At 41.1% G+C, this 23,630-nt stretch overlaps 1 protein-coding gene across 1 annotated transcript in view; it reads right to left on the bottom strand.

Annotated features, from left to right (window-relative positions):
* Window positions 1-12,317, bottom strand: part of Adamts20 (ADAM metallopeptidase with thrombospondin type 1 motif 20) — a 118,396-nt gene extending 106,079 nt beyond the window's left edge. Inside the window, exons 1-2 of the mRNA XM_042677496.1 lie at window positions 12,227-12,317; window positions 11,152-11,516 (exon numbers count right to left, since the gene is read on the bottom strand). Coding sequence (XP_042533430.1) covers window positions 11,152-11,516; window positions 12,227-12,317 — 456 coding nt within the window. The remainder of the gene's footprint in view (window positions 1-11,151; window positions 11,517-12,226) is intronic.
* Between the last annotated feature and the right edge of the window lie 11,313 nt (window positions 12,318-23,630).

The following is a 23,630-nucleotide window of genomic DNA, read 5'->3' as shown; positions in this document are numbered from 1 at the left end:
TTAACATTCAAAATAAAGTCATAAAAAGCACTAGGAAGTAACTCAAAAGAATTCTTTCAGACTCAAGATGCATTAGAAATACAAATAATATACTAAAATTTCTGTTTGGTGTAAACACATATGACAGCAAGTCATATTTATATCATAAATATAAAGGGTAATTAGACTGTGTTTCTGAAACTCAGAAGACTGGCAAAGGGTATTCTGTCTCTAAAAAGAAATGACTTTTTTTTTGGGGGGGGGTCTGGTTGTGGGGCCTGAACTCTGGGCCTGGGCACTGTCCCTCAGCTCTTCAGCTCAAGGCTAGTGCTCTACCACTTGAGCCACAGCGCCACTTCTGACTTTTTTCTTTTTGCTTATATGGTGCTGAGGAATCGAACCCCGGCCTCATGCATGCAAGGCAAACACTCTACCACTGAGCCACCTTCCCAGCCCCAAGAAATGACTTTTCTAGAATGCTGTTTGTATGTTCTAAAAAATATATATGTATTTAGGCACACACCTGTAGTCCTAGCTACTCAGGAAGCTGAGATCTGAGGATGGAGATTCAAAGCCAGCGTGGGCAGAAAAGTCTATGAGACTCTAATCTTTAGTCACCAAAAAGCAGGGTGGACTTAGGTACAATTTCCTTCTTATCTCAGATGCTTCACACAGGCTAAACTCTCTCTACTTCCTACTTCGTACCCGGCCTTATCAAACCCACTGCCTCCATCCCATGCTTCTAGACCTACATTAAATAGCAGATAGTCAGAAGGCTCTTCCTTAACCACCTACCCACCCTCTTCCTGAAAATACATCCTATCTCCTCAATTTCTTCAGCATTTATGAACCTATGTCATAGTTATTTACTCTTTCCAATTATGATTCGTCTCCCTGGCTTCATATAAGCAGAGTCTACTTCTGAACTTCTTTTGCTGACTCTAGCTGCTGACACATAGCAGATATACACAGTGCACAGTAAATATTGGTCGAAGCACAGAAGCTGTTTTCTACCTTGTAATCTTGGCATATATCAAGCAGAACTAGGACATAACTTTGAAAATATGGGCTAAAAGGTACAATATGTAGACACTTACCAACAGGGATGTTTGTTTAGTTAGAGTTTATAGATGGATGGTTGGAAAATGATATCTTCCTTAGAATTAAACTAGAAATGTAGAATTTCTTTCCACCATCAATGCAGGAAAACTATCCCAGGAAAGGTGTTAGTGGGAAGCACAGATGTTTTCATTACAGGAAGATGTTCAAGATATCTCATGATGTGGTTATGCTCACAAATACTGCAAACTTAAGGTTACTATTAAGTCTGACTTAGCTCTTACCATGTAATATAAAACTATTGTCTGTTGATAATATTGTCTATATTTCAACATAATTTCTTTCTATTTTAGGTGAATTAAAAAATTCTCACTTCTCATGCCTTGTAATCTCAGGCTGACATCTGATTCAGGCTGTCAGAGTTCAAAACCAGCCCAAGCAAAAAAGTCCATGAGATTCTTACATCTCCAATTAACTAGCAAAAAGCCATAATTAGAGTTATGGCTCAAGTGGTAGAAGACAGGCCTTGGGCAAAAAAGCTCAGGGATAGCGCCCAGGCCCTGAGTACAAGCCCTCCCTGCCTCATCCATACACACCATAATATTTATTAATTATATGATAAATTCTATCTATGTAATTATTATTTGATTTTTGCTGAGCATTGTTAAGTCATAGTGGTCACCAGGCTAGTCTGAGATACATTTACATGACTTCTCTTTCAATACTGGTAAGTCAAATGATTGGGCACTCTTGGTGTGTTAACATGTTAAAACTGTACATTTTTAAATGACTGGAAATCAATGGGTTCGGTTGCAACAGATGCAGGAAGAAAGATGAGGGGTTGAGATTGATCACAATGCATTGTACTCACAAAGTGGCATGTAGAATTGAAACCCTTTTGTACAACTAAAGATAATCTTAAAAATGAAAAAGACAATGAAATTCCATCTAATATCATGACTATAAAACCCTGAAATGATGTCTTTTCAATAAAATTAGTCAATACACATTAGGATTATTTTATCTACTTCTCTTGTTCACTTTCCTTAATGGTCTATTCTCTAAATTTATTAATGCTGCCAGTGTGAGTTTTCCAAACTATAACCACAAATGGAAATAAACCACAAATATAAATAAATAAAATATAGTTACTTGCATGTGGTTTTTATATATTATGTATTATAAATAGTTATGTATGGTTATATATAAATAACTATATTTATAAGCATATAAATAAATATAACCCACACATAACACAACTCAAGCATTCTCTTGCCTTCCCAGAAAACAAATGTTAGAGACAAAGACATTATTTTTGAAATATGAGTCTATGAATCCAAGGAAAATCCTTTTTCTGCCTCTTGAAAAAAAAAAGCCTGCTGAGGAGAGGAAATATGATAGTAGCTTAGAAAAAGATACCCGTAGATGTGAGCCAGCCTGTCACTTAGCTAAACACAGGAACAAACCCACTACGAAAACTGTCCCGCTATTCCCAAGCAATACTGAAAATGTTTGTGCCTGTGACAGTTTTATATGTTCCTCTTGAGCCAAAATCTGTCTATGAGGTAGTTCTATTTTCATGTTCCAATTAAATCACACATGGGTGCAATCAGAGATCCCATAGGAGATACAGTTCTAGCCAGTTCTAGCTGGAATCTAAGCTACAGTCTATTAGCACCTCCCTTTAAGTGGCCTTAAAAGACTCTGACTAATAATTGTGCCTTTACAATGGCAGGTCTTTTCCTTAGACAAAACCTTATTCTTTACAAACACCAAACTCAAAATAATTGCAAATGGTTTGTTTTGAAAAGTGACTTCCCATTCATTGAAGCACTTAAAAAGTATTTTACTACCATTAGTTCTTCTAGATGTCACCCACTGAAAGAAGGCTTCCTAATGAAATAAAAGAAAAAAAAAGAAAAGTTTTGCCAACTGGCTCCCAAGGAAGCAGTTAAATTATTTAAAAAAATAACAAACTGGGAAAGAAAACTGGGAAGGAATTTGAGGCCATAGCAAAGCAGGTGGTTCCTAGGATTATATTTAGATCATGTCATATTTTAAGCAACCTATCTGCGGATGAGTCCTGCAATTTGATTCATGAGAATTGCCTGTCCGATTCCAAATGTGCTTTTTCTATAACTATTCCAAGCTGTCACACTAGTTTTTACTAGGACAGGACTTTCCCAATGGCATAGAATAATGCTTGTCTAGTTGCCAAGCTCTTTGAAAGGCAAGGGGTGAGCACATAACTGGTTTCAATTAATTCTCATAGGGCCTCAGTTTTTATATATTTGAGGATTTCTATACAATTGTTTTCCCAACATGATCACTATGGCATTCATTCACATGTTTTATTTTTTTTTTCCAAAATACATGACAAACACATATACAGTTGCTACCACCAATAATGTAATCTCAGCTTTCATCACAGGGGACAAAACTCCCTAGCTCTTCTCTTTAATTATTTACAGCTAACACATTAAACACTGGCCAGTGCTTCTGAAAATAGGGTTCCATTCAACTGTTTTCTAATATACTTAGTTTTTCCATCTTTAATAATATCATGAGACTATTTACAGAGCACTTAGAAGCTGTACACTTGTGGCTCATGCCTGTAATCCTAGCTATCCAGGAGGCTGAGAGCTGAGAATCAAGGTTCCAGGCCAGTGGAGGTAGAAAAATGCATGAGACCCTTAGCTCCAATTAATCAAAAAAAAAAAGCAAATAGAGGTGTGGCCTGAGCGGAAGAACACTAGCCATGAGTGAAAAAAGGTAAGAGCAATAAGTCCTGAGTTGAAGTCCTAATATCAACATTCCCTCCAGCCACCCCCCCAAAAAAGTTGAATAGTCAACTTTAACCACAAGAAATTATATTAAAAAAAAAAAAGGGTGGGGGAGAGAATGGCTCAAAAACTGATTGGAAAAGACAGGTAGAATTGTTAGAGGAAAAGAGCAAATATGAATATAAACAATTGTAGAAATTAAGTTTGTAATAAAATCAAACAAATGTTGGAGCGCAGCGTGTAGCTTGTGGTAGAGCATTTGTTTAGCACATACGAGGTCTTTAGGCTCTATTAAAAAAAATCAAACAGATATTTCCAAAATAGTCATCTCTTTCTTGCCAACTGTTCCTGTGTCATCGCCATTTTTGGTTAATGGTCATGAGATTGTTTAGTCACTTAACCAAGTGTCATGACAATTAGGGGAGGGTGTTTGTTTCTGTGCCAGTAGTAAGGCTTAAAATTCAGGGCCTGGGCACTACCCTTTAGCATTTTCTCACAAGATTGGTGCCCTCTTCCACTTGAGTCACAGCTCTATTCTCCAGCGTTCTGGTGGTTAAATTGGAGAGAAGAATCTTGTGGATTTGTCTGCCCAGGCTGGCTTTGAACTGTGACCCTCAGATCTCAGCCTCACAGTAGGATTACGGATGTGAGCTATCAGCACTGATCAAGCAAGAGAAGGCAAACCCAAACAGTGACATCAACTTTCCACATTCCTAATCACACCTTCCTTAGTGTTTCCTTCCTCGAAGTTCACATTGTGTTTGTGTGATCATCAAGTATTTGAGTATATGATGGCATTGTGTGATAGCCCTAGAAATGGTGACCATAACTATCTAAGGACATGTTAACACCCATCCATCACAGTCTTTGTGCCCTGTACCTTTCCCGAGGAGGGCTACTCTGAGCTAAGAACCGAGTGTGCCAGAGACTCATTTGGAGAAAGCGTAGGATTCCATTCTGCCATATTAGGCTCCAGGAGAGCTCTATTGAACCCCACTTGAAGAGCCTATGATAATTCTACTCAACATTCTCCTCTTCTCTCTTTCCCTGTCTTAGATTTATGTGGGTCTCCCATCTCCCTCATTTGTCTCTCAAACAGATGTGTAATTGTGAGTCAGTTCTGGGGCTTGAACTCAGGACCTGAGCACTGTCCCTTAGCTTTATCGCTCAAGGCGAGCACTCTATCACTTGAGCCATAGTTCCACTTCTGGCCTTTGGATGGTTAATTGAAGATAAGAGTCTTACAGAGACTTTCCTTTCCAGTCTGGCTTTGAGCCTCAATTCTCAGATATGAGCCTCCTGAGTAGCTAGGATTACAGGAGTGAGCCACAGACTCTCGGCTTAACATGACATTTGCACTAAATAAATAAATTAATTAAATTTGAAAATCAAAAAATCCCATTTGGGACTTGGCTTCTCAAAGAACCTCTAATAACACAAACTAGAATGTTAAAAATAGAGGCATGGGAAATTCTCCCAATTGTTTGAGTATTTGAGGAAGGACATGAACTAATCAAGGAAACCAATTTCATTTCACAGTGAAATGTGAATATAAATAATGACATGTGGAATAATCTAGGACTCTGTCAATTCTGGGGGAAAGAAATAGAAAGCTGGTTAGAAAATAATCATTATTTTTCAGAATACACAAAAACCAGTATTGCTACTCTTGATAGTTTCCACTCTTGCTTCCTGTCAGAACTGTAAGTTACGAGTACAGCTGGATAATCCGTCATCTTAGACCAGGAGTGTCTTGACAAGCTGCACAAAAGTTCCTACGAGAAATCTCATGGAAGTACATACAGCCACTATGAACTACAGAGAATATTGTATAAGCCAGATGTAAGGTCTGGTTTTATGACATCTGGAAACTGTTTCCTTCAACTAAAATGACTGCATTACTTCAAATCTCACCAAGAAATATTACAATAAACCCTCTAGGTGGCCAAACTACTCCCTGAGCGAATTTGGAAGAAAGGAACCCACTAGAAAATAGGAGAAGAGAGCTACCAGAAACACAAGAAATTCAGCAATAGCTTGTACATTTGTAATGTTAGACGTCAATAACATTCTCAGGAAATACTGATCCCACAAGAGCATTTATCAACTTTATGAAGATGTAGATAATGTCACAATAAAAAAGTAAGTTCAGAAATAAGTTCAGAAATTAAGGCCACAAACCACAAACATCAGCTCTCAGCCTCCTGAGTAGCTAGGATTACAGACATGAGCCATAGATGTCCAGCTTGATTCTGTGATTTAGTGAATGAGTGAAATATAAAAATACCAAGACTTCTGAAAGTGGAAAAAAATAACAATATAGAAATTGGAAGCAGGGGCTGGGAAGGTGGCTCAGTGGTAGAGCACTTGCCTTGCATGCATGAGGCCTGGGTTCAATTCCTCAGCACCACATAAGCAAAAAGAAAAAAAGCCAGAAGTGGCGCTGTGGCTCAAGTGGTAGAGTGCTAGCCTTGAGCTGAAGAGCTGAGGGACAGCGCAAGGCCCAGAGTTCAGGCCCCACGACCGGACCAAAAAAAAAAAAAAAAAAGAAATTGGAAGCAAATATGAGTTTACATTTTGGATTGACGACTGGCAAATAAATGGCATCAGTGAAAATACGAAGGGACCCATTTGAACAAAAGCCTACATAGGCCTGGCACTGGTGGCTCAAATCTTTAATCCTAGTTACTCAGGAAGCTGAGATCTGAGGATCAAGTTCAAAGTCAGGGTGGATAGGGAAATCTGTGATACACTCATCTCCAGCCAGCGAAAAGCAAGACAACAAATGATAAGTTCTCAGGCGCATAATTCTGCTGCTGCTACTGCCCAAAAGGTACACAGAGACCATAACAGCACACTGGATGCTGGTGGCTCACACATGTAAACCTAGCTACTCAGGAGGCTGAGATCTGAGGATCAAAGTTCAAAGCCAATCAAGATAGACAAATTCATAAGAGTCTCAACCCCTTGAGCCACATCTCCACTTCCAACCTTTCAGTGGTTAATTGGAGATGTGGCTCAAGGGGTTGAGAGCCAGCTCTGAGTAAAAGAGCTAAGGGACAGCAGCTCCCAGGCCCTAAATTCACATCTCAGTAGTGGCACAAAAGTAAATAAATCAATATCCACATTAGCAGAAAAAATTAAATCATGTGCTCATTTCAATATATTCAGGAAAAGCATTTCATAAAATGTAACATCCATTTATAACTGGAAGCAAAACTAAAGCAAAGAAGAAGAGATGATTTCTAAGTTAGTAAGACAAGCTCCAAAAATTCTCCCAACAAATCTCAATGTTCAACTGACAGTAGCCCAAGCCAGACTGTCACAGTCAAGTAAGTGTCCAGGGAAAGTAGCATGAGCTGGATCAGAAGTAGCATTGGTGAGTTTTGTATCAACACTAATCTCAAACAACTCAGCTGATCCACGCATTGACTAGTTTACTCATTCATTCATTCCTGCATTCATTCATTGTGCTGGTATTGGAGCTTGAACCCTGGGGCTCTTGCCTGGCTTTTTCTGCTCACAGCTGCTGTTCTACCACTTGAACTTTTCATTTTCTGAGCTAAACTTCATGTTGCACAGTTTTATTCACATACTGTACATAAAATTACAGATTCACTTGAGACTTTCTGAAAAATAAGAAACTCATATGATGACAGATGCATGCTAAGATCTACCAAAGGTTCTCTGTTCCTTGATAAAATTAATAATCTAGAGAAAGCTAATATTAGAGCCAGGGAGAAATAAAAACACACAATCATAAAGAAGAAATTAATGACTGTTTCAGGACTAATATCAAAATTGAGGAAAATCAGTTGGCTGCTGGTGGCTCAAGGCTGTCATCCTAGCTACTCAAGAGGCTGAAGTCATGGTTTTAAAAAAGTAGTGAGCCAGGAGCTGGTAGCTTATACCTGTAATCCTAGTTACTCAGAAGCCTGAGATCTGAGAATCGTGGTTCAAAGCCAGCCCAGGCAGGAAAGTTTGTGAGACTCTTATTTCCTATAAACTATTCAGAAAAATCGAGAAGAGGCACTGTGGCTCAAGGGGTAAGGCCTTGAGAAAAAGAATCTCAGAGATAGTGCCCAGGCCCAGAGTTCAAGTCCCAGGACTAGCAAAAAAAAAGGAGGGAACTCAAAGAGATGTCTCTAATCTCAGATTATGACCAAAATATTGAAAATAAATTCAATCTAGGTATTTCTTCAGATTTCCTATATTACTGGAAATTTTCCGCATTACATGATTATTGTGCCCAATTTAGCCATATACAAATTCAAATAAATTAAGGTAAAACTAAACTGCATAGGTATGAAAGTTAATGTTTTTGTGCTCATAACTAGTCTGAACAAAGGGCCTGACGCTGTCCCTTAACTTTGTTTTGCTTCAGTCTAGCAGTCTACCAACTTGAGCTACAGCTTTACTTACAGCTCTTGAGTGGTTAATTGGAGCTAAGAGTCGTACAGACTCTTCTGATTGGGCTGGCTTAGAACGGTGATTCTCAGATCTCAACCTCTTTAGTAGCTAGGATTACAGGCGTGAGCCATTGATGCCCAGTTGAAAATTAATTTTCAAATGTTAAAAGGTTCTAAAGATATCAATAAACCTATCATAAGCAAAGTACACAAAAAAAACAGATTGGTGGAACATGAATATAGAAGAGATGATTAGATAATTGTATCCAATGAAGCCACATTACATGCCGGAATCATCTTCAATGGTTTTCTACATCCAAAAATGTGATATGGGATAATAATTTCACCTATACCAATATTATGAATAAAAATGATTAGAAGTATCACTCCTAATAATAATATATCCCATCTGGAACCATTTTCCCTGCCATAAAATAGTAAATCAAAAAAATATGCTGACCAGTTTAAATTCACAGTAGTAAGTCTAAGTTTTCCAAACAAAGTAAATGTCACTTTAAAAGCTTTTAGAAATGAGATTTTTTTTCTTTTTCCGCTGAAGTGTATGTAGCTGTGAAAATACTAGAGGGTGCTTCTGGATACACTGGTGTCCCAACTATTTTACATTTCTCCGCAAAAAAGAAAGCTGTTTTCGGCATTTCAATGTAAAGACAACTCAATATGATGGATGAAGAAAACAGAGACTTTTTAAGCTAACACCTAAAATGACATCATAAATCAACCTAAAAGGAAGTATTACATTTTGTTTGTCTGGATAGACCCACTATCCATTTTGTTTTATCATATAATAATAAATAGTGATGATACTCTGTAAAATATCTTTGAACACCTTTCTAAAAGTCTGCTTTGTTTACTTATTTGCTTTTGCTAAGCAAAAACTAGAGTACCTGGGAATAAAAATAATTCCCATAATAAAATTTCTAGTTCTAGTCTCTTCTCAAATATAAATTTATCAGTTACTGATAAAGTGGAGCCCAAACTGTTTGTCTTTAACTTGGGGTGCCATGAAACTGAGTGGGAAAAGTTACACCTCGATTTACACTAATCTCTGGTTCTGAACATTCCCTTCAGTGGTCTTTGAAAAAGAAACCACAGACACTGTCACCTCTTTACTAATAAAATAATGATTACTGGCAACAAAATGATATTTATGGCCAATAAAATGATATTATGTCACACTGGAGTCTATATAACTACCTGGATTGCTTATTTGTTATACCACAATTGGACAGAAGTAGAGTGCATAAGTAGTCTATAAGTAGATCTGATCATCCAAAATACATAACTAAACAAATTTATATTACTATATCACAAACTGTCTTTGTAATATTTTAGTTATTGTTTCTAATTGGTTTCTTATTTAAATAGTTGGGCTGGGAAGGTGGCTCAGTGGTAGAGCGCTTGCCTTGCATGCCTGAGGCCCTGGGTTCAATTTCTCAGCACCACATAAGCAAAAAGAAAAAAAAAGCCGGAAGTGGCTCTGTGGCTCAGGTGGTAGAGCGCTAGCCTTGAGCTGAAGAGCTAAGGGACAGCGCCCAGGCCCAAAGTTCAGGCCCCATGACTGGACCCAAAAAATAAATAAATAAATAGTTATAAATATATACAAATATATTTAAATATATAACTGACATGCATTTAATGTATAAATATGATATATAATATGATATATAAAAAAGAACACCAAAAAGTCCTGTTCAATGTTCTGCTACCTAAAAAAATAATAATAATATGATATATAAAATAGTATGTACATTTTGTATAAGTTATACGTGTAATTTTTATATTGTTATTTATGCATTATCTATTGTACATCTATAAATGTATGTGTTATTTATAATTTTCTGCACATGTAAAGTTGTTGCACTAAGTGATTAGTGCAACTGGGATTAGACAGACTACTGAAGAAATTCATAGCAAGAAAAAGTAATAACAAGCCTCCATTTGTGTGTGTGCTGGTACTAGGGTTTAAACTCAGTACCTGGAGCTGTTCTTTAGCCTTTTTCATCAAGAACTATGCTCTACCACTTGAGCCACACCACCACTCCCAGCTTTTTTGCTGATTGACTGCAGGTAAGAATCTGCCTGGTCTGGCTTCAGCCCTCAAACTCAGCCTCCTGAGTAGCTATAGGGATTACAAGTGTGAGCCACTGGCACCCAGCTGTAAAACTCGCTTAGAGCAAGAGAAGCAAATACAGTTTGTTTCTGACCTGTTACTTCCTATCTTCTCCTCTCAGTGAAAAATCTGCAGCAGAAGCAGCATCTCCATCCTTCATCCAGGCTAATGATCATTTCTCATTTTCACTCACAGCCACCGGCAAAAGTCTTTGTAGTTATGTTCTACCTTTTCATTTATAGTAGATTGAACCTATTCTCTCTTCTGCTTATCAAACATTAGGGGTCATCCCCCAACTGCTAAAGAAGTTGACTTCCCAACCCTGCCAGGGTGAGCCTTCTGGTTTATTTGTATATTCACTATCTTGTCCTTTCTACCATCCTAAATGCCAGCGAATACACCCGTATTTAGTGCTACACCTGCTTCCACAGGTGACCTGCAGTAGTGCATCTGAGTGGGAAAAGCCTGGAAACTGGAAACATGTACATGGAGGGCCCCCCAAAACCACCCCAGCCCCAGCCCCCTCAAGCACCTGACACTTGTAGGAAAGATGCTCTCTGGGTTTGGCTCAAAGGGTGGACTCTGCCTACTCAGTAGACACACATGCCTTAGCAATGGAACTTTCCAGCCTCCTGCATGGAAGAAGCAGTCCTTCGCCTGTCCAATCCTTCGGGTGGACCACTCTTGAACTCCAGGTCAGCCACCACCCCGCTCTCTGAGCACAGCCCTCCCTGGGGGGGGGGTCCCCCCAGCAAGTGTCAAGGGGGTCCCCGCAGGCGGGCGGGCTTACCAGTCCTCCGCACAAGCTGAAGACAGCCCGGTGATCTTTCCGCGCGTTGACCTGGCCGCGGTAGAAGCAGTGCCGCAGGTCCGAGGTGGTCCGGGCTCGGTTCCCCCGGGCCCCGCGCGCGGGAGATCCCAGGTGCACCTCGCTGTAGCCGGCAGCCAGGAAGGTGGCGTCGGCGCTCAGGTTCAGCCGGAAGAGCTGCCCGTAGGCGCTGATGCGGTAATGGGTCCGGAAAGGCGTGGGCTCCCGACCCTCCGAGCTGCGTTTCTTCCGACTAAAGTGTTGGCTCTGCGGGAACACTTCTCCGAACTCGTTGACCCGCACCGGGGTCACCACTTCGTAAGACGCCAGGGTCTTCACCAGGGCCTCTGCAACCGACATGGACGGCGCCCTGGAACCACCACCGTGCGCGCGCGCCCGGCGCCCCCGCGGCCCCCCCCCCAGGGCTCGACCCACCCCATATCCCGCCCTGGGAGGTCTAGGTCCCCACTCACCCCGAGAGAACGGACAGATGCACTGTTGGTGGTGCGCATGCACACACACACACACAACACACACGCGCACGGTGCACCATCTACATTCCCCAGCCCACCCCGCCCCCCTTGGTTTGCTCCCCACCTCTCCAAGCCAAGATCCTGCCACCCCTAGAACCCCCAGCAGCCCGTCATCCCAGGTCCCCCGGGCTTCCCGGTTGCCTCTCCGACTCTCTTTTTGCCCACCCTGTGCATGCACACCCCTGCTGTGTGGTTTCCACTCCCCCCTTCCCCCGGGAGGGGAGGGGAGTCAAATGCGTTCTCACCCCCCCACACACACACACCCCACCCCGCGGCGCGCGCGATTCCTCGAAATCCACAAGCAATCAAAAGATCTCCAGGATGCACAAGCTGATTGGCTGTGGGGCTGTGCTGGGATTCCCTGCGGGGTTACGTTCCCCCCCCCTCCTCCGCCCCCACACGGGGAGGGAGGGGGAGAGGGGAGGGAGGGAGGGGGAGAGAGAGAGAGCGCGCGCCTCTGCTCCCGCTCCTCCTGCCAAAACCATCTGGTGGGCTGGGTTCGGGCGCCCCGAGGGTGACCTTACCTTGTCTGGGGTGGAAATGAACTTCCCAAGACCTGGTGATGACGAGCGAGAGCTGGTACAGCAGCCCCGTTATCCACTTGGCCACACGCATGGTTCCACCCGAGGGATCCCCCGATCTGGGAGGCCAATCACCCCACCACCAACAAAACACACACACACACACACACACACACACACACACACACACACCCAGCCAATGGCCACCCAAGCTGGCTTGGCCGCACGCGCCCCCGCCGCGCTCCCCGCGCCCGGCTCCGCGCGCCTCAGCAACCCCGGGAGCTGCAACCCGGGCCCCTGGTCGGCCAGTCTCCCCACAGCACCAGCCTCTGCTCCCTGAGCCGCTGCTGCTTCATCGCATTGCAGCCCGGCAACCTCCTCCGGCTGGCTCTCAGCAAGCCCGATCGCTCCCCTGCCCGCGCCCGCCCGCCCCGCCCGTGGAATCCTTCTCCCCGAAAGTCCACAGGCGCAGCGCGGGGAAGCCGCGCTCCACCTAGCAGGCACCGTGCCAATATAGTCTTCAGCCGCCGGGCCAGCGCCAGCCAGAGCCCGCCTCCCCCCGGGCCACAGCCAATCAGCGGGAGGCGCGGCTTGGACACGCCCCTCCCTTTGCCTGGACACGCCTCTCCCTCCATAACCCCGCCCCCACTCTAGCATCCCTCCTTTGGGGCTGGGATTCTGTTTGCTCTTTGCAGTGTGGGGTGTAGCCCAGAAGCACACCCACTTCCCCCCCCTCCCCCTCCACCCGAGGCTCAAAATTTCAGAGAGGTTGATAGGTGTGACACATGTCTCGCTCTTCCAATGAAATGGCAAAGCAGGGCATATGGCAAATTTTCTGACCCAGATGGTGGTGGCGGCTAGCTACTCAAGAGGCTGAGATCTGAAGATCTTGATTGGAAGTCAACCTGGGCAGAAAAGTCCGTGAGACTCTTATCTCCAATTAACCAGAAATGGTGGTGTGGTTCAATTGATGGAACACCAACCTTGAGTAAAAAAGCCAAGGAAATATACAAGGCCCTGATTTCAAGCCTCAGTACAGACAGACACACACACAGAGAGAGAAATTAAAATAGCATAAATGAACTGGAGATGTGGTTCCAATGGTAGAGGATTACCTAACAAGCTTGAGGCTCTGAGTGTAATCACAGGAAGGAAAGAGAGAGAGAGAGAGAGAGAGAGAGGAAGACAGAAAGGAAGGACGGAAGGAAGGAAGGAAGAAAGGAAGGAAGGAAGGACGGAAGGAAGGAAGAAAGGAAGGAAGGAAGGAAGGAACGTTACCTTTCCCCTTTGAGCTGTCAGTGATGCAAAATCTCCTGTCTTTGGTTTGGCCACTGATGACATGACCTTTCACCTTTACATCTTATGTCTGGTCTAGCTGGTTTTTCACAGATGTGGAAGGGAAGTGATGGTAATTGGCGATGGTAATTGCCTGGGTGGCTCAAGCCTGCAATCCTAGCAACTTTGTTCCAGCAACCCTTTCTCAAAGAAGTGCTGGACTCAAGGATCAGCATATGACTCTAGGTACCAGGAACCCTAACACACATAGATCATGCCCGCCAGGCAGGAAGTGAGACCTTATCTTCAAAACAGAGCAGAAAACTAGAGCAGGAGGCAAGGCTCAAGGGTAAGAATGTCTGTTTAGCAGGAACTTGAATGCTAATTCAAAGCCTACTCAAATGGACTTAACCTACATATGTGTAGCTTTTTTGTTTTTGTTTTGCTTTGTTTTTGCTTTGGTGGGGTTTCAACTACAGGGCCTGGGCGCTGTCCCTGAGCTCTTTTGCTCAAGGCTGGTGTTCTACCACTTTGAGCCACAGCTCTACTTCCCGTTTACTGATGGTTAATTGGAGATAAGAGTCGGGGGCTTTTCTGCCTGTGCTGGCTTGGGAATGGCCATTCTCAAATCTCAGCCTTTTGAGTTGCTAGGATTACAGGCTTGAGCCATGGGTGCCTGGCTTCTATGTGTATTTAATAGTAAACTTCATTGTATGATAATTTCATCATTTAATTACACAGCAGCTCAGAGTGCATCTGGATATTGGAGTCACTGAGTGAGCTCCTCCTTCTACAAGTAATAGGATAAAGTGTTGCATTTGTGAGATCGAGAGGCTGACTACAGGCAAAATATCTATTTCATTTCCATCATGAAAGGTTTGTCTTTCAAAGCAATATTTGTGATGGATGTTTGATTTTCAATCTAACTTTTTTGAAATAGTGTGTAAAGAACAAGAAGTTGGGCCAGGTACCAGTGGTTCGCACCTATAATTCTAGCTACTCAGGAGGTTGAGATCCAAGGATTATGGTACAAAGCCAGCCCAGGCTGAAAAGTACATGAGGCTTTTATCTCTAAGTAATCAGCAAAAAGCCAGAATGTAGATGTGTCTCAAGTGGTAGACTGCCAGCTTTGAGTGAAAAAGCCAACAAACAGCACCCAGGCTGCATATAAATCCTAGTGCCAGAACACACACACACACACACACACACACACACAATTACAGGAAGATATGTGCAGTTCACTATAATCTATGGAATGTTTAGTAGAGAGTAATAGGCCCCTTGTTTTATAGAAGACATTCATTACATCCTCATACAATATCTAAGTAACTAAGCTGAAATTCTGCCAATCTTTTCCTAAACTCCAATACCTATTCATATTAGGCTGCCACTATGATGCTCCTATTATTGACTCTTTTTTTTTTCTCTTTTCCTATTAATGAAATGGCACACATAAGCTACTTTCTGGCTATTTAAATCAAACTATTTCTTCACGTCGATTGTTAAAGCTACCCCTAATATACTATCCCACTGGTACACCAGGCATTGTATACAAGACTTCAGAAAAGTTATTGAATTTATTCATTCTCCCTAAGACTCTCACAGAATTTCATAATAAATTCTGGATCACCTATCCAGTTAGGGTCACATTTCTCCAGTTTCAAATTACATAGTTTTTAGGAGAAAATTGAACTCTTCATACCAGCTCTGATCTGATGCACATCATGGCCAGCAACAACTCAGAAAATGAAAGCCATATTTGTATAAGTACTTATTTGACTTGCGATTCAGAGTATGATCTTTGGAAATACAATCTTTGGAACTAGCTAGACATGGAGTGGAGAAAACAATTTCAACCTTGTGAAGCAGGGATTATATAGAACCTTTTCTACTATCTGACCAATTATGAAAACTTGAACAACTTATCTCATGTAAGATTTTTTCCCCCTCTCAGTTGTAGAATGAAGAGAATAAGAGCAATTCATGAAGACTTTAAATAGAGAAAAAGAACTACATCAAGTAATATATTTAACATAATATTGGACAAAGGCCTTTTCAATGTCTGTTCATCTTTTAGGGCTGGATGATTTTTAGTTATTCTTTCCTATACATTGCAAGATACATTATTACCAACCTTCCCCCTCCAGCTACCAGTAGTTTACACACCCTCTTCTTACAACCAAATACATTTACAGACCTTGCCAAATATTCCCCGAGGGTAAAACTGACCCCAGTTGGGACCACTGTTATAGTGCTGGAAGGGATTTGGGAAATGATGGCTGGAAATGGGGTCTGGCAGGATACAGCATAAATACCACTCTTAATAACAAATGGTCAATTACTTAGCAGAAATTCCTTATCTATTAAGCAGATGTAAAATATATTCTAGCAGATGTGAAAATGACCTGTCCAAATAGTTAAAGCAGAGTAAATTGGAATCATTTTGTAGATAATTTAAAGCATTGTTATTTCCACTATACAGAGAATCAAATCTTTCTGCCTTGCCACATAGTACAATTATTCTAATTGTCCAATTCCTTATCTGCATTCAACCCTAGATTCAAGTCACATGAGGAGTAACCACAAAAAGATATTTGAAGTACTTTGCAGCAATATTCCCCGGTACCAAATAAATGCCCTTATAGGGTAGAAATTAATAAAATGTTCATTGACTGCGTTAATGGTAATATTAAAATATGTGTAACCTCAAAATAATAAATACTAATTTTATTATCTCCGTCTTTTAACTAGAATATTTATTCCATTCACATTTAATTGTTAGACTTGGTTACAGTTTGTCATCTCCATACTTGTTTTCTGTTTACACTACTAATCTTTGTTTCTTTTTTGCTTCTTTCTTATATTAAATGAATATTCTTATAATTCTATTTAATCTCCCTTGTCACTCATTCTTTAGAATGACTGCATTCTTTAGAATATTTCACCTTTCCCTGGAAATTACTTGTGTGTGTGTGTGTGTGTGTGTGTGTGTGTGTGTGACTGTGTCTATATCAGTGTGTGTCTATGTCTTTGTATGTATGAGTGTGTTTGTGTGTGTGTTTGTGTCCTGGGGTTTGAACTCAGCCTGTATGCTGTCTCTGCTATTGTGTTTAAGCAGAGCATTCTATCACTTGAGCTCCACTTCCAGCTTTTGGGTGGTTAATGATCTTCAGATCTCAGCCTCTTAATAGCTAGGATTACAGGTGTGAGCCACAAGCACCCAGTTTGGAAATGCTTCTTATAAAGAAAATTTTTAAAAGAAGAGTGATACCTCTTAGCTCAGGTAACAATTATAATTAAGAGATAGAGAGAGAGAAAGGGAGGGGAGAAGAGAGAAGGAGAAGCCAGGTCCTAGCTACTCAGGAGGCTGAGATCTGAGGATTTAGGTTCAAAGCCAGTCCAGGCAGGAAAGTTCATGAGATTCTTATCTCCAATTACTCAACAAACATCCATTAGGTGGAGATGTGGCTCAAGTAGTCGAGTACCCGCCTTAAGTAAGAAAGCTAAGGGACAGGGCCTAGTCCCCCGAGTTCCAGCCTGTCAACTGTTTTATAAGTTAATATTCTTTTTCTAAACAATCTCAAAATTGTTTCTGTCTAGAAAAATAAAATAAATTGTTATGGCTGGCTTCTGAAAACTGGTCTTTAGGACAAACGTTTGTAAAACTCGATTCCTTATAGTGATATAAGGTCCATAGTAATAAAATGTTCTTCCTAGACAAAAGTATTTTTTTTACTCTTTTAGTAGTTGTACAATATGGGAGTTTATGAGCATAATAAATTTCTTCATTATTATCTTAAAGTTGTTATACAAGAGGTTTTTGTTTCTTTGGGGGCTTGAACTTAGTCCTGGGCACTGCCCCTGAGCTCTTTTGCTCAAGGCTAGCGCTCTAACACTTAAGCCACAGCGCCATTTCTTAATTGTTTCTTAATTGTTCATTGGAGATAAGAGTCTCATGGATTTCCTGCGCAAGAATGGCTTCCCATCTTAATCCTCCGATCTCAGCCTCTTGAGTAGCTAGAATTACAGGTGTGAGCCACCGGCAGCCAGCCAAGGACAGGTTTTAATTCAACAAATCATTTGTATGTACATTACACCTTGACCATGGTCACTTCTTTCACCATTCTCCCTATCCTTGGACAAAAATACTTCACATGTGTTAAATTCTACACTTTATTGTAGTGAAATGAAACATTATTGGTGATAGGAAAGGCCAAAAGAATTATCACCTCTGAGATTTTAAAAAGCATTCCACAGAAAGGAAAAATACACTATATTCAGCAAAAGCCAAAATAGCTTGTTTTTAAAAGTTGTTAAATAAAAAATGAACACTCTGTGGCAGTGAACTAGAACACAGGGTTTTTGGGGTTTTTTTTTGCAAAAATAAAAATAAAAGGCAAAAGAGATCTGCTCTTAAGATTTACCTTAAGGACATGGCTAAGTGCTAAATGAGATAGAATAAAACCAAGATGGCTTGAAAATAACATAAATATAATAATAAAATATAATATAAATATATAAATAATAATAGCAAGCTAATGAAATAAAGATGGGCATCTTTCCAAAAACAGGAGAAGAAAGAAGAAGCGCTCTCTCCTCATCCTGTCATACTGAAATTACAAATTGCTGGGCGCAATGGGAGGAGCTAAAATTACAACTCTGTTCTAATTGGGGAGGTGGTTGGATCACCCCCAAGCTAACATGATGATGATTGAATGGTTTAAATATAAAACCAGTGACGAGCCAAAGAAATGTCTGCAACTCAGGAGAACATGACACTGGGAAAAAAATTCACCCAGACATTTTTTATTCAAATATTCACCACCACATTTCTTTTTTTTTTTCAAAAGCTGGAACCATTTATTTTGTAAAATAGAACTTGATTACAGCGATAGCCAAGATCCTGACACGTCGAAGGAAAAATATGGCAAATGTCATTATCTGTCAAAGTCTCAATTTGGTCCTTACCTATGAAATGAGATTGAACTGGGTGACTTCTGAGACTACTGACACATCTAACATTTTATTTCTCTATGGTTTTATGATTCAGGATGAAATGTAAATTTTACAAGATCACCAGGGAGTAGAAGAAGTCATGAGCTGAAGAAAGATATCACTACTGAAAATAAAATATTTAAAAGAAAATTTGGAGCTGGAGGCTGGTGGCTCATGTCTATCATCCTAACTACTCAGGAGGCTGAGATGTGAGGATCTCCATTCAACGCTACTACAGGCAGGCAAGACCATCAGACTCTGATCTCCATCTAACCATCAAAAAGATAGAAGTGGAGGTATGGCTCAAGTGGTAAAGTTCCAGCCTTGAACAAAGAAGCTACACAAAAGCTCAAGGTTCTGAGTTCAAGCCCCAGTACAAACAAAGAAAAGGAGGAGAACGGAACGAGAAAGGAAGGGAAAAGAAGGAAAAGGGAGGGGAAGGGAGAGAAGAAAAGAAGGAAAAATCTCTATGAGGTCTACCTTCAGGAGAGAGCCTCAAAAACTGAAGGCTTGCCCTGAAAATTAAGAGATGGTAAAATGTAGCGTTCCCATAAAGATTTGGGGCTGGCACTATAGAAAGCTCTACATCACAGGAAGAGCAATGGCGCTGCCCAGGTACCAACCAGCAGCCAGGGAGCAAAGAGCAGCTCCTTTATTCCCCTGACCTCAACACTATTTCCTAATCAAGTCCCTTTGAACTCAGCCTATTGAATAAACTAGTTTCTTTTTAATCTGAAGTGGTTTTGTTGGTTTTTTAAAAAATGATTTCCTTGACATAGAACCATTCTTTATCCAACGTTTGTTCTTGTTTGGCTGCTGCCAGGACTAAAGTTTGAACTCAGGGCCTGGGCGCTGACTGTTAGCTTTTCTGCTAAAGGCTGGTGTTCTACCACTTGAGCCATATGTCTACTTCCAACCTTTTGCTGGTTAATTGGACTTTTCTGTCTGGAATGGCTTCGAACTAGCCTCAGATCTCAGCCTCCTGAGTAGCTGGGATTTATAGACGTAAGCCACCAGAACTTGGCTTTATCCAACATTTTTTATGGCTGTTAATGTTTTTTCAGACACATGTTACTTTCTTGCTTAGGTCTCTCAATATCTGCTTCCTTCCACCTAAGACTGAACTCTAGTTTTCATGGATGGTAATCAATAATTTTTTCTTTGTCTTCACTATCCAACATATAAGTGGCTTAAGTAATGTATCTGTCATGAGAAGGAAAAAAAATAATAAAGGATTTTTTTTTACTACAATGTGATCCTCCAAAAATTCCGTGGCCATGAGCATTTATTTCCCCAAACATGATGAGGATGTCCCCAGTCTCTGTTTTAGGCCAACTTCACAGTTAAAATGCTTTTATAACTCCAAATCTAAATCCACTCCATCTTTCAAACCTAAGCTCAAATATCACCTCTTCTTAAGACTACCTGATTTTTCAGTTGGAATCACTTAGTCCTTTGTCTATATTCCTTTGACCTTTTCTGCGTGTATCCTTGTGCATTTGATCTTATTTCATTTCTGTTTTATATTATAGCCATGTAGCAAGAGTGCCAGATAAAGCCCAAAATGTAAATCTCTTATGAATTTCAAACATATCATATCAAAGGGGGTGAAAACAGAACTGGAAGATTCCAGTTCCACAAAGACTCCAAGAGTCTATTTAGAAATGATGCAACTGAGAAACCAAATCTAAGGCTAAACTGATCTCTTGCAATTGTGTGGAGAAGGTACCTGACTGGGCAGTGTGGCCATGTGCCTGGGTAATGGTGGAAGTTCACCAGACAATTGAACTTGATAACTCAAGAGCATGCAGTCCTAGCTCCCACAATGGGTTTAAACTTCTAGTACTGGATTCTAGAAACTGAGCTCAATCATTGGAGGACAATCATTTTTCCTATCTTGATTTTCGTTTATTGTTTTAGTGGTCATGTGTTTTTGTTCGGTGGCCTGTGTGCTGTTCTTGAACTTTAGTGCTCAAGGCTAGCACGCTACCACTTTGAGCCACAGTATTTTTCTGGTGGTTAATTGGAGATAGGAGTCTCATGGACTTTCCTGCCCAGGTTGGCTTTGAATTGTGATCCTCCCACCTCAGCCTCTTGAATAGCTAGAATTCCAGGTGTGAACCAACAGTACCCAGCAATTATTCCTATCTTTAGGGCAATAATTGTTCCTATCTCTAAATGAGAGCTCTCTTACTGGAGTGGAGAAAGCTCTTCTTTTCTTTCTTTCTTTTTCTTTTAATAAGAAGCCAGTAATTCTATTATTTTCATGTATATCTGATTAATATCCTCTGTACCTGCATTAGGGCTTGAACTTAGGCCCTTGGACCTATCCTTTAGCTTTTATGCTTAAAGTGGGTGCTCTAACCACTTGAGATACACCTCTACCTCCAGCTTTTTGCTGGTTATTTGGAGAGAAGAGCCTCAAAGACTTCTTTGCCCCAAGGTGGTTTCAAAACTGGATCCTCAGATCTCAGCTTCCTGAAAAGCTAGGATTACAGTCATAAGCCACTGGTGCCATGCTTGATAACACAGGAGATGGCAGAAGAGATCCTATCGCAGACCTGGGAATGTGGCCATAATATCACAGGGAAGATGGCAAATCTCAAGGCCTGGGGGAAGATGAGGAGGAGTAGGAGAGGCCTGAGCAATGGTGTGTGTGGCTCAGTGTTCAGAGGCACAGAGGGTCAGGGCAGCTGTGACTGAGCAGTTGTGAAATGTTGTAGAAGGAGTCTCAGATGAACTTCAGTATTAATTAGAATTATAAGAACATCCACTTACCAATGTAAGGGTGGGTGTACCATAAAATTATAGAAACCACCTGATATCAGTGAGTCACATCTGTGTACTCCCAGCTACTCTGGAAGCTGAGATATGAGGATCACTGTTCAAAGGCATGCGGAGCAGGAAAATTAATGAGACTCTTATCTCCAATTAGCGTGCCAAAAAGGCAGAGGTGAAGCTGTGGCCCATGTAGTAGAATGCTAATCTTGTCAATTAACTAAGGAAGAGTGCCCAGGTCTTGAGTTCAAGACCCAGTACACACACACACACACACACACACACACACACACACACACACACACACACAGATTATAGACAGCAAATATTAGGGGTTTGAATCTTAAATGTCCCCAAGACTCTTGTCTGGAAAGATTCATTCTCAGTTCATGGCATTACTTGAACACTTAAGAAGCAGAGCCTAACAGAAGGAAGTTAGGCTGTTAGGTTCTATTCTTGAAGGCCATGTTGGGACTGGCCTCTCTACTTCTAGGCTGCTTTCATCAGAATAGCCTACCTTATGGAGACCAGTCACCAGAGACTGAATCCTTGGAAATTGTGAGTCAAAATAAACACTTCTTCCTTATGAATTGATTCTTTTTATCTTTCCTTTTTCTTTTTTTGGTGGTCCTTGAACAACTTGAACTCAGGGCCTCCTGGGCACTGAGCATTTTTCTGCTCAAGGCTAGTGTTCTACTAGTTGAGCCACAGTTCCACTGATGAGCATCTGGAAGTGCATTGGGAAAAAGTCTCATGATTTCTCTGCCCGGGCTGGCTTCAAACCATGATTCTCAGATTTCTGCCTGGAGTAGCTAGGAGTACAGACATTGAGCCACCAGACCTGGGCCATAAGTTTATTCTCAACAGCTGTTTTGTCCAAGGGATGAAAAGCTGACTAATGTACTGTCCATTGAATAAGAATAGATACATAGGTGTTCTCTGCAGAAAACTTTGAGACTAGATCTTGCAAAAGAGCATTTATTGCAATTTTTGTCTTGCTATGCCATGCCCATTTTGCATGTAGTGAGCATCTGTATTTTCATCTGCTGGACACGCCCCTCTCCCCTTCCTCTAGGAAATACAATCCCTTTCTCATCTCCCTCCCTGCTGCTCTAGCCATTTGACACTAATAAGGATGCCAGATGTGAGTATATGAACTAGCCAGTCAAAATGTCCCAATACCTCAACAGTAACTTTGATGCCAAGGATGGATCAAGGACTTAAACTTGGTTAGGCAAAATTGCCCAAGAAGTGTCTTCTATACAGAAATAGGGAGAGAAACTCTGTCAGGTGTATAACCTTAGAGCTGCTGCTACTAGCTATGCTCTTTATCATGTAGGAGGAGATGGATTGAGGAAGTGAAAGAAGACTCCTGTGTGTGTGTATGTGTGTATGTGTGTGTGTGTGTATGTGTGTGTGTGTGTGTGAGTGAGCGAGAGAGAGAGAGAAAGAGAGAGGGAGGGAAGTAGGGAGGGAGGGAGGAAGAGAGAAACAGAGGAAACAGAGAAAGAGAAACGAGAGAAAAGTTTTAATTAGGAGGATGGTAATTTGAATATTTTCAATCATATTTTACTAACATCTTATGTTAACATCTCATCAACTACATATTAACATATGTAGTTGAAAGACAACTGTTTACGTGAGAAAGAGAAAAAACAGAGAGAGTGTGTGTGTGTGTTCTGGAGCTTGAACTCAGGGCCTGAGAGCTTTTTTTTTTTTTTTTTTTTGCTTAAGGCTAGTGTTTATCTCTTGTGTCACAGCTTCGCTTCCTGCTTTTTGGTAATTACTTGGTGGTAACAGTATCACAGACTTTTCTAACAGGATTGGCTTTGAATTAGCCTTAGACCTCAACTTCCTGTGTAGCTAGGAATTCAGGTGTGATACTTGTTCACGTATCATTCTTGAAATCTTTCCTTCCTTCCTTCCTTTCTTTCTTCTTTCCCTGCGTCCTTTCTCTCCCTTCCTTTTTCCCCCTTTCTTTCTCTCTCTCCCTTTCTTTCCTTTCTTTTTTTTCTTTTCTTCTCTTTTGTGCCAGTCTTGGAGCTTGAACTCAAGGCCTGGATGCTGTCTCTGAGCATTTTTTTTTTCTCAAGGCTACCACTCTACCCCCTTATACTCTATTTCTGACTGGAGGCTCCCGTTTAATATTTCTAAAGCAGATCACCACCCTGATTTATTCTTAAAGAACTTAAAGCATACAGGATTAAAAGCAAATTAACAAAGACACAGCAAACTTAAAGATAGAATCTAGACAATGAATAAAAGGTTGTTGAAAAGTAAATCAAAATTTTCATGAAGCACCAATAGATTATTTAAAAGTTGAATTGTTCAAGGCGGCAAATTTTCTGGATTCCAGCTT

This window comes from Dipodomys spectabilis, unplaced genomic scaffold, assembly GCF_019054845.1.
Source record: "Dipodomys spectabilis isolate Male_0828 unplaced genomic scaffold, ASM1905484v1 ptg000039l, whole genome shotgun sequence".
Classification (NCBI taxonomy): Eukaryota; Metazoa; Chordata; class Mammalia; order Rodentia; family Heteromyidae; genus Dipodomys; species Dipodomys spectabilis.
Note: the sequence above shows the minus strand (reverse complement) of the source record. Positions and strands in the feature narration are given on the sequence as shown.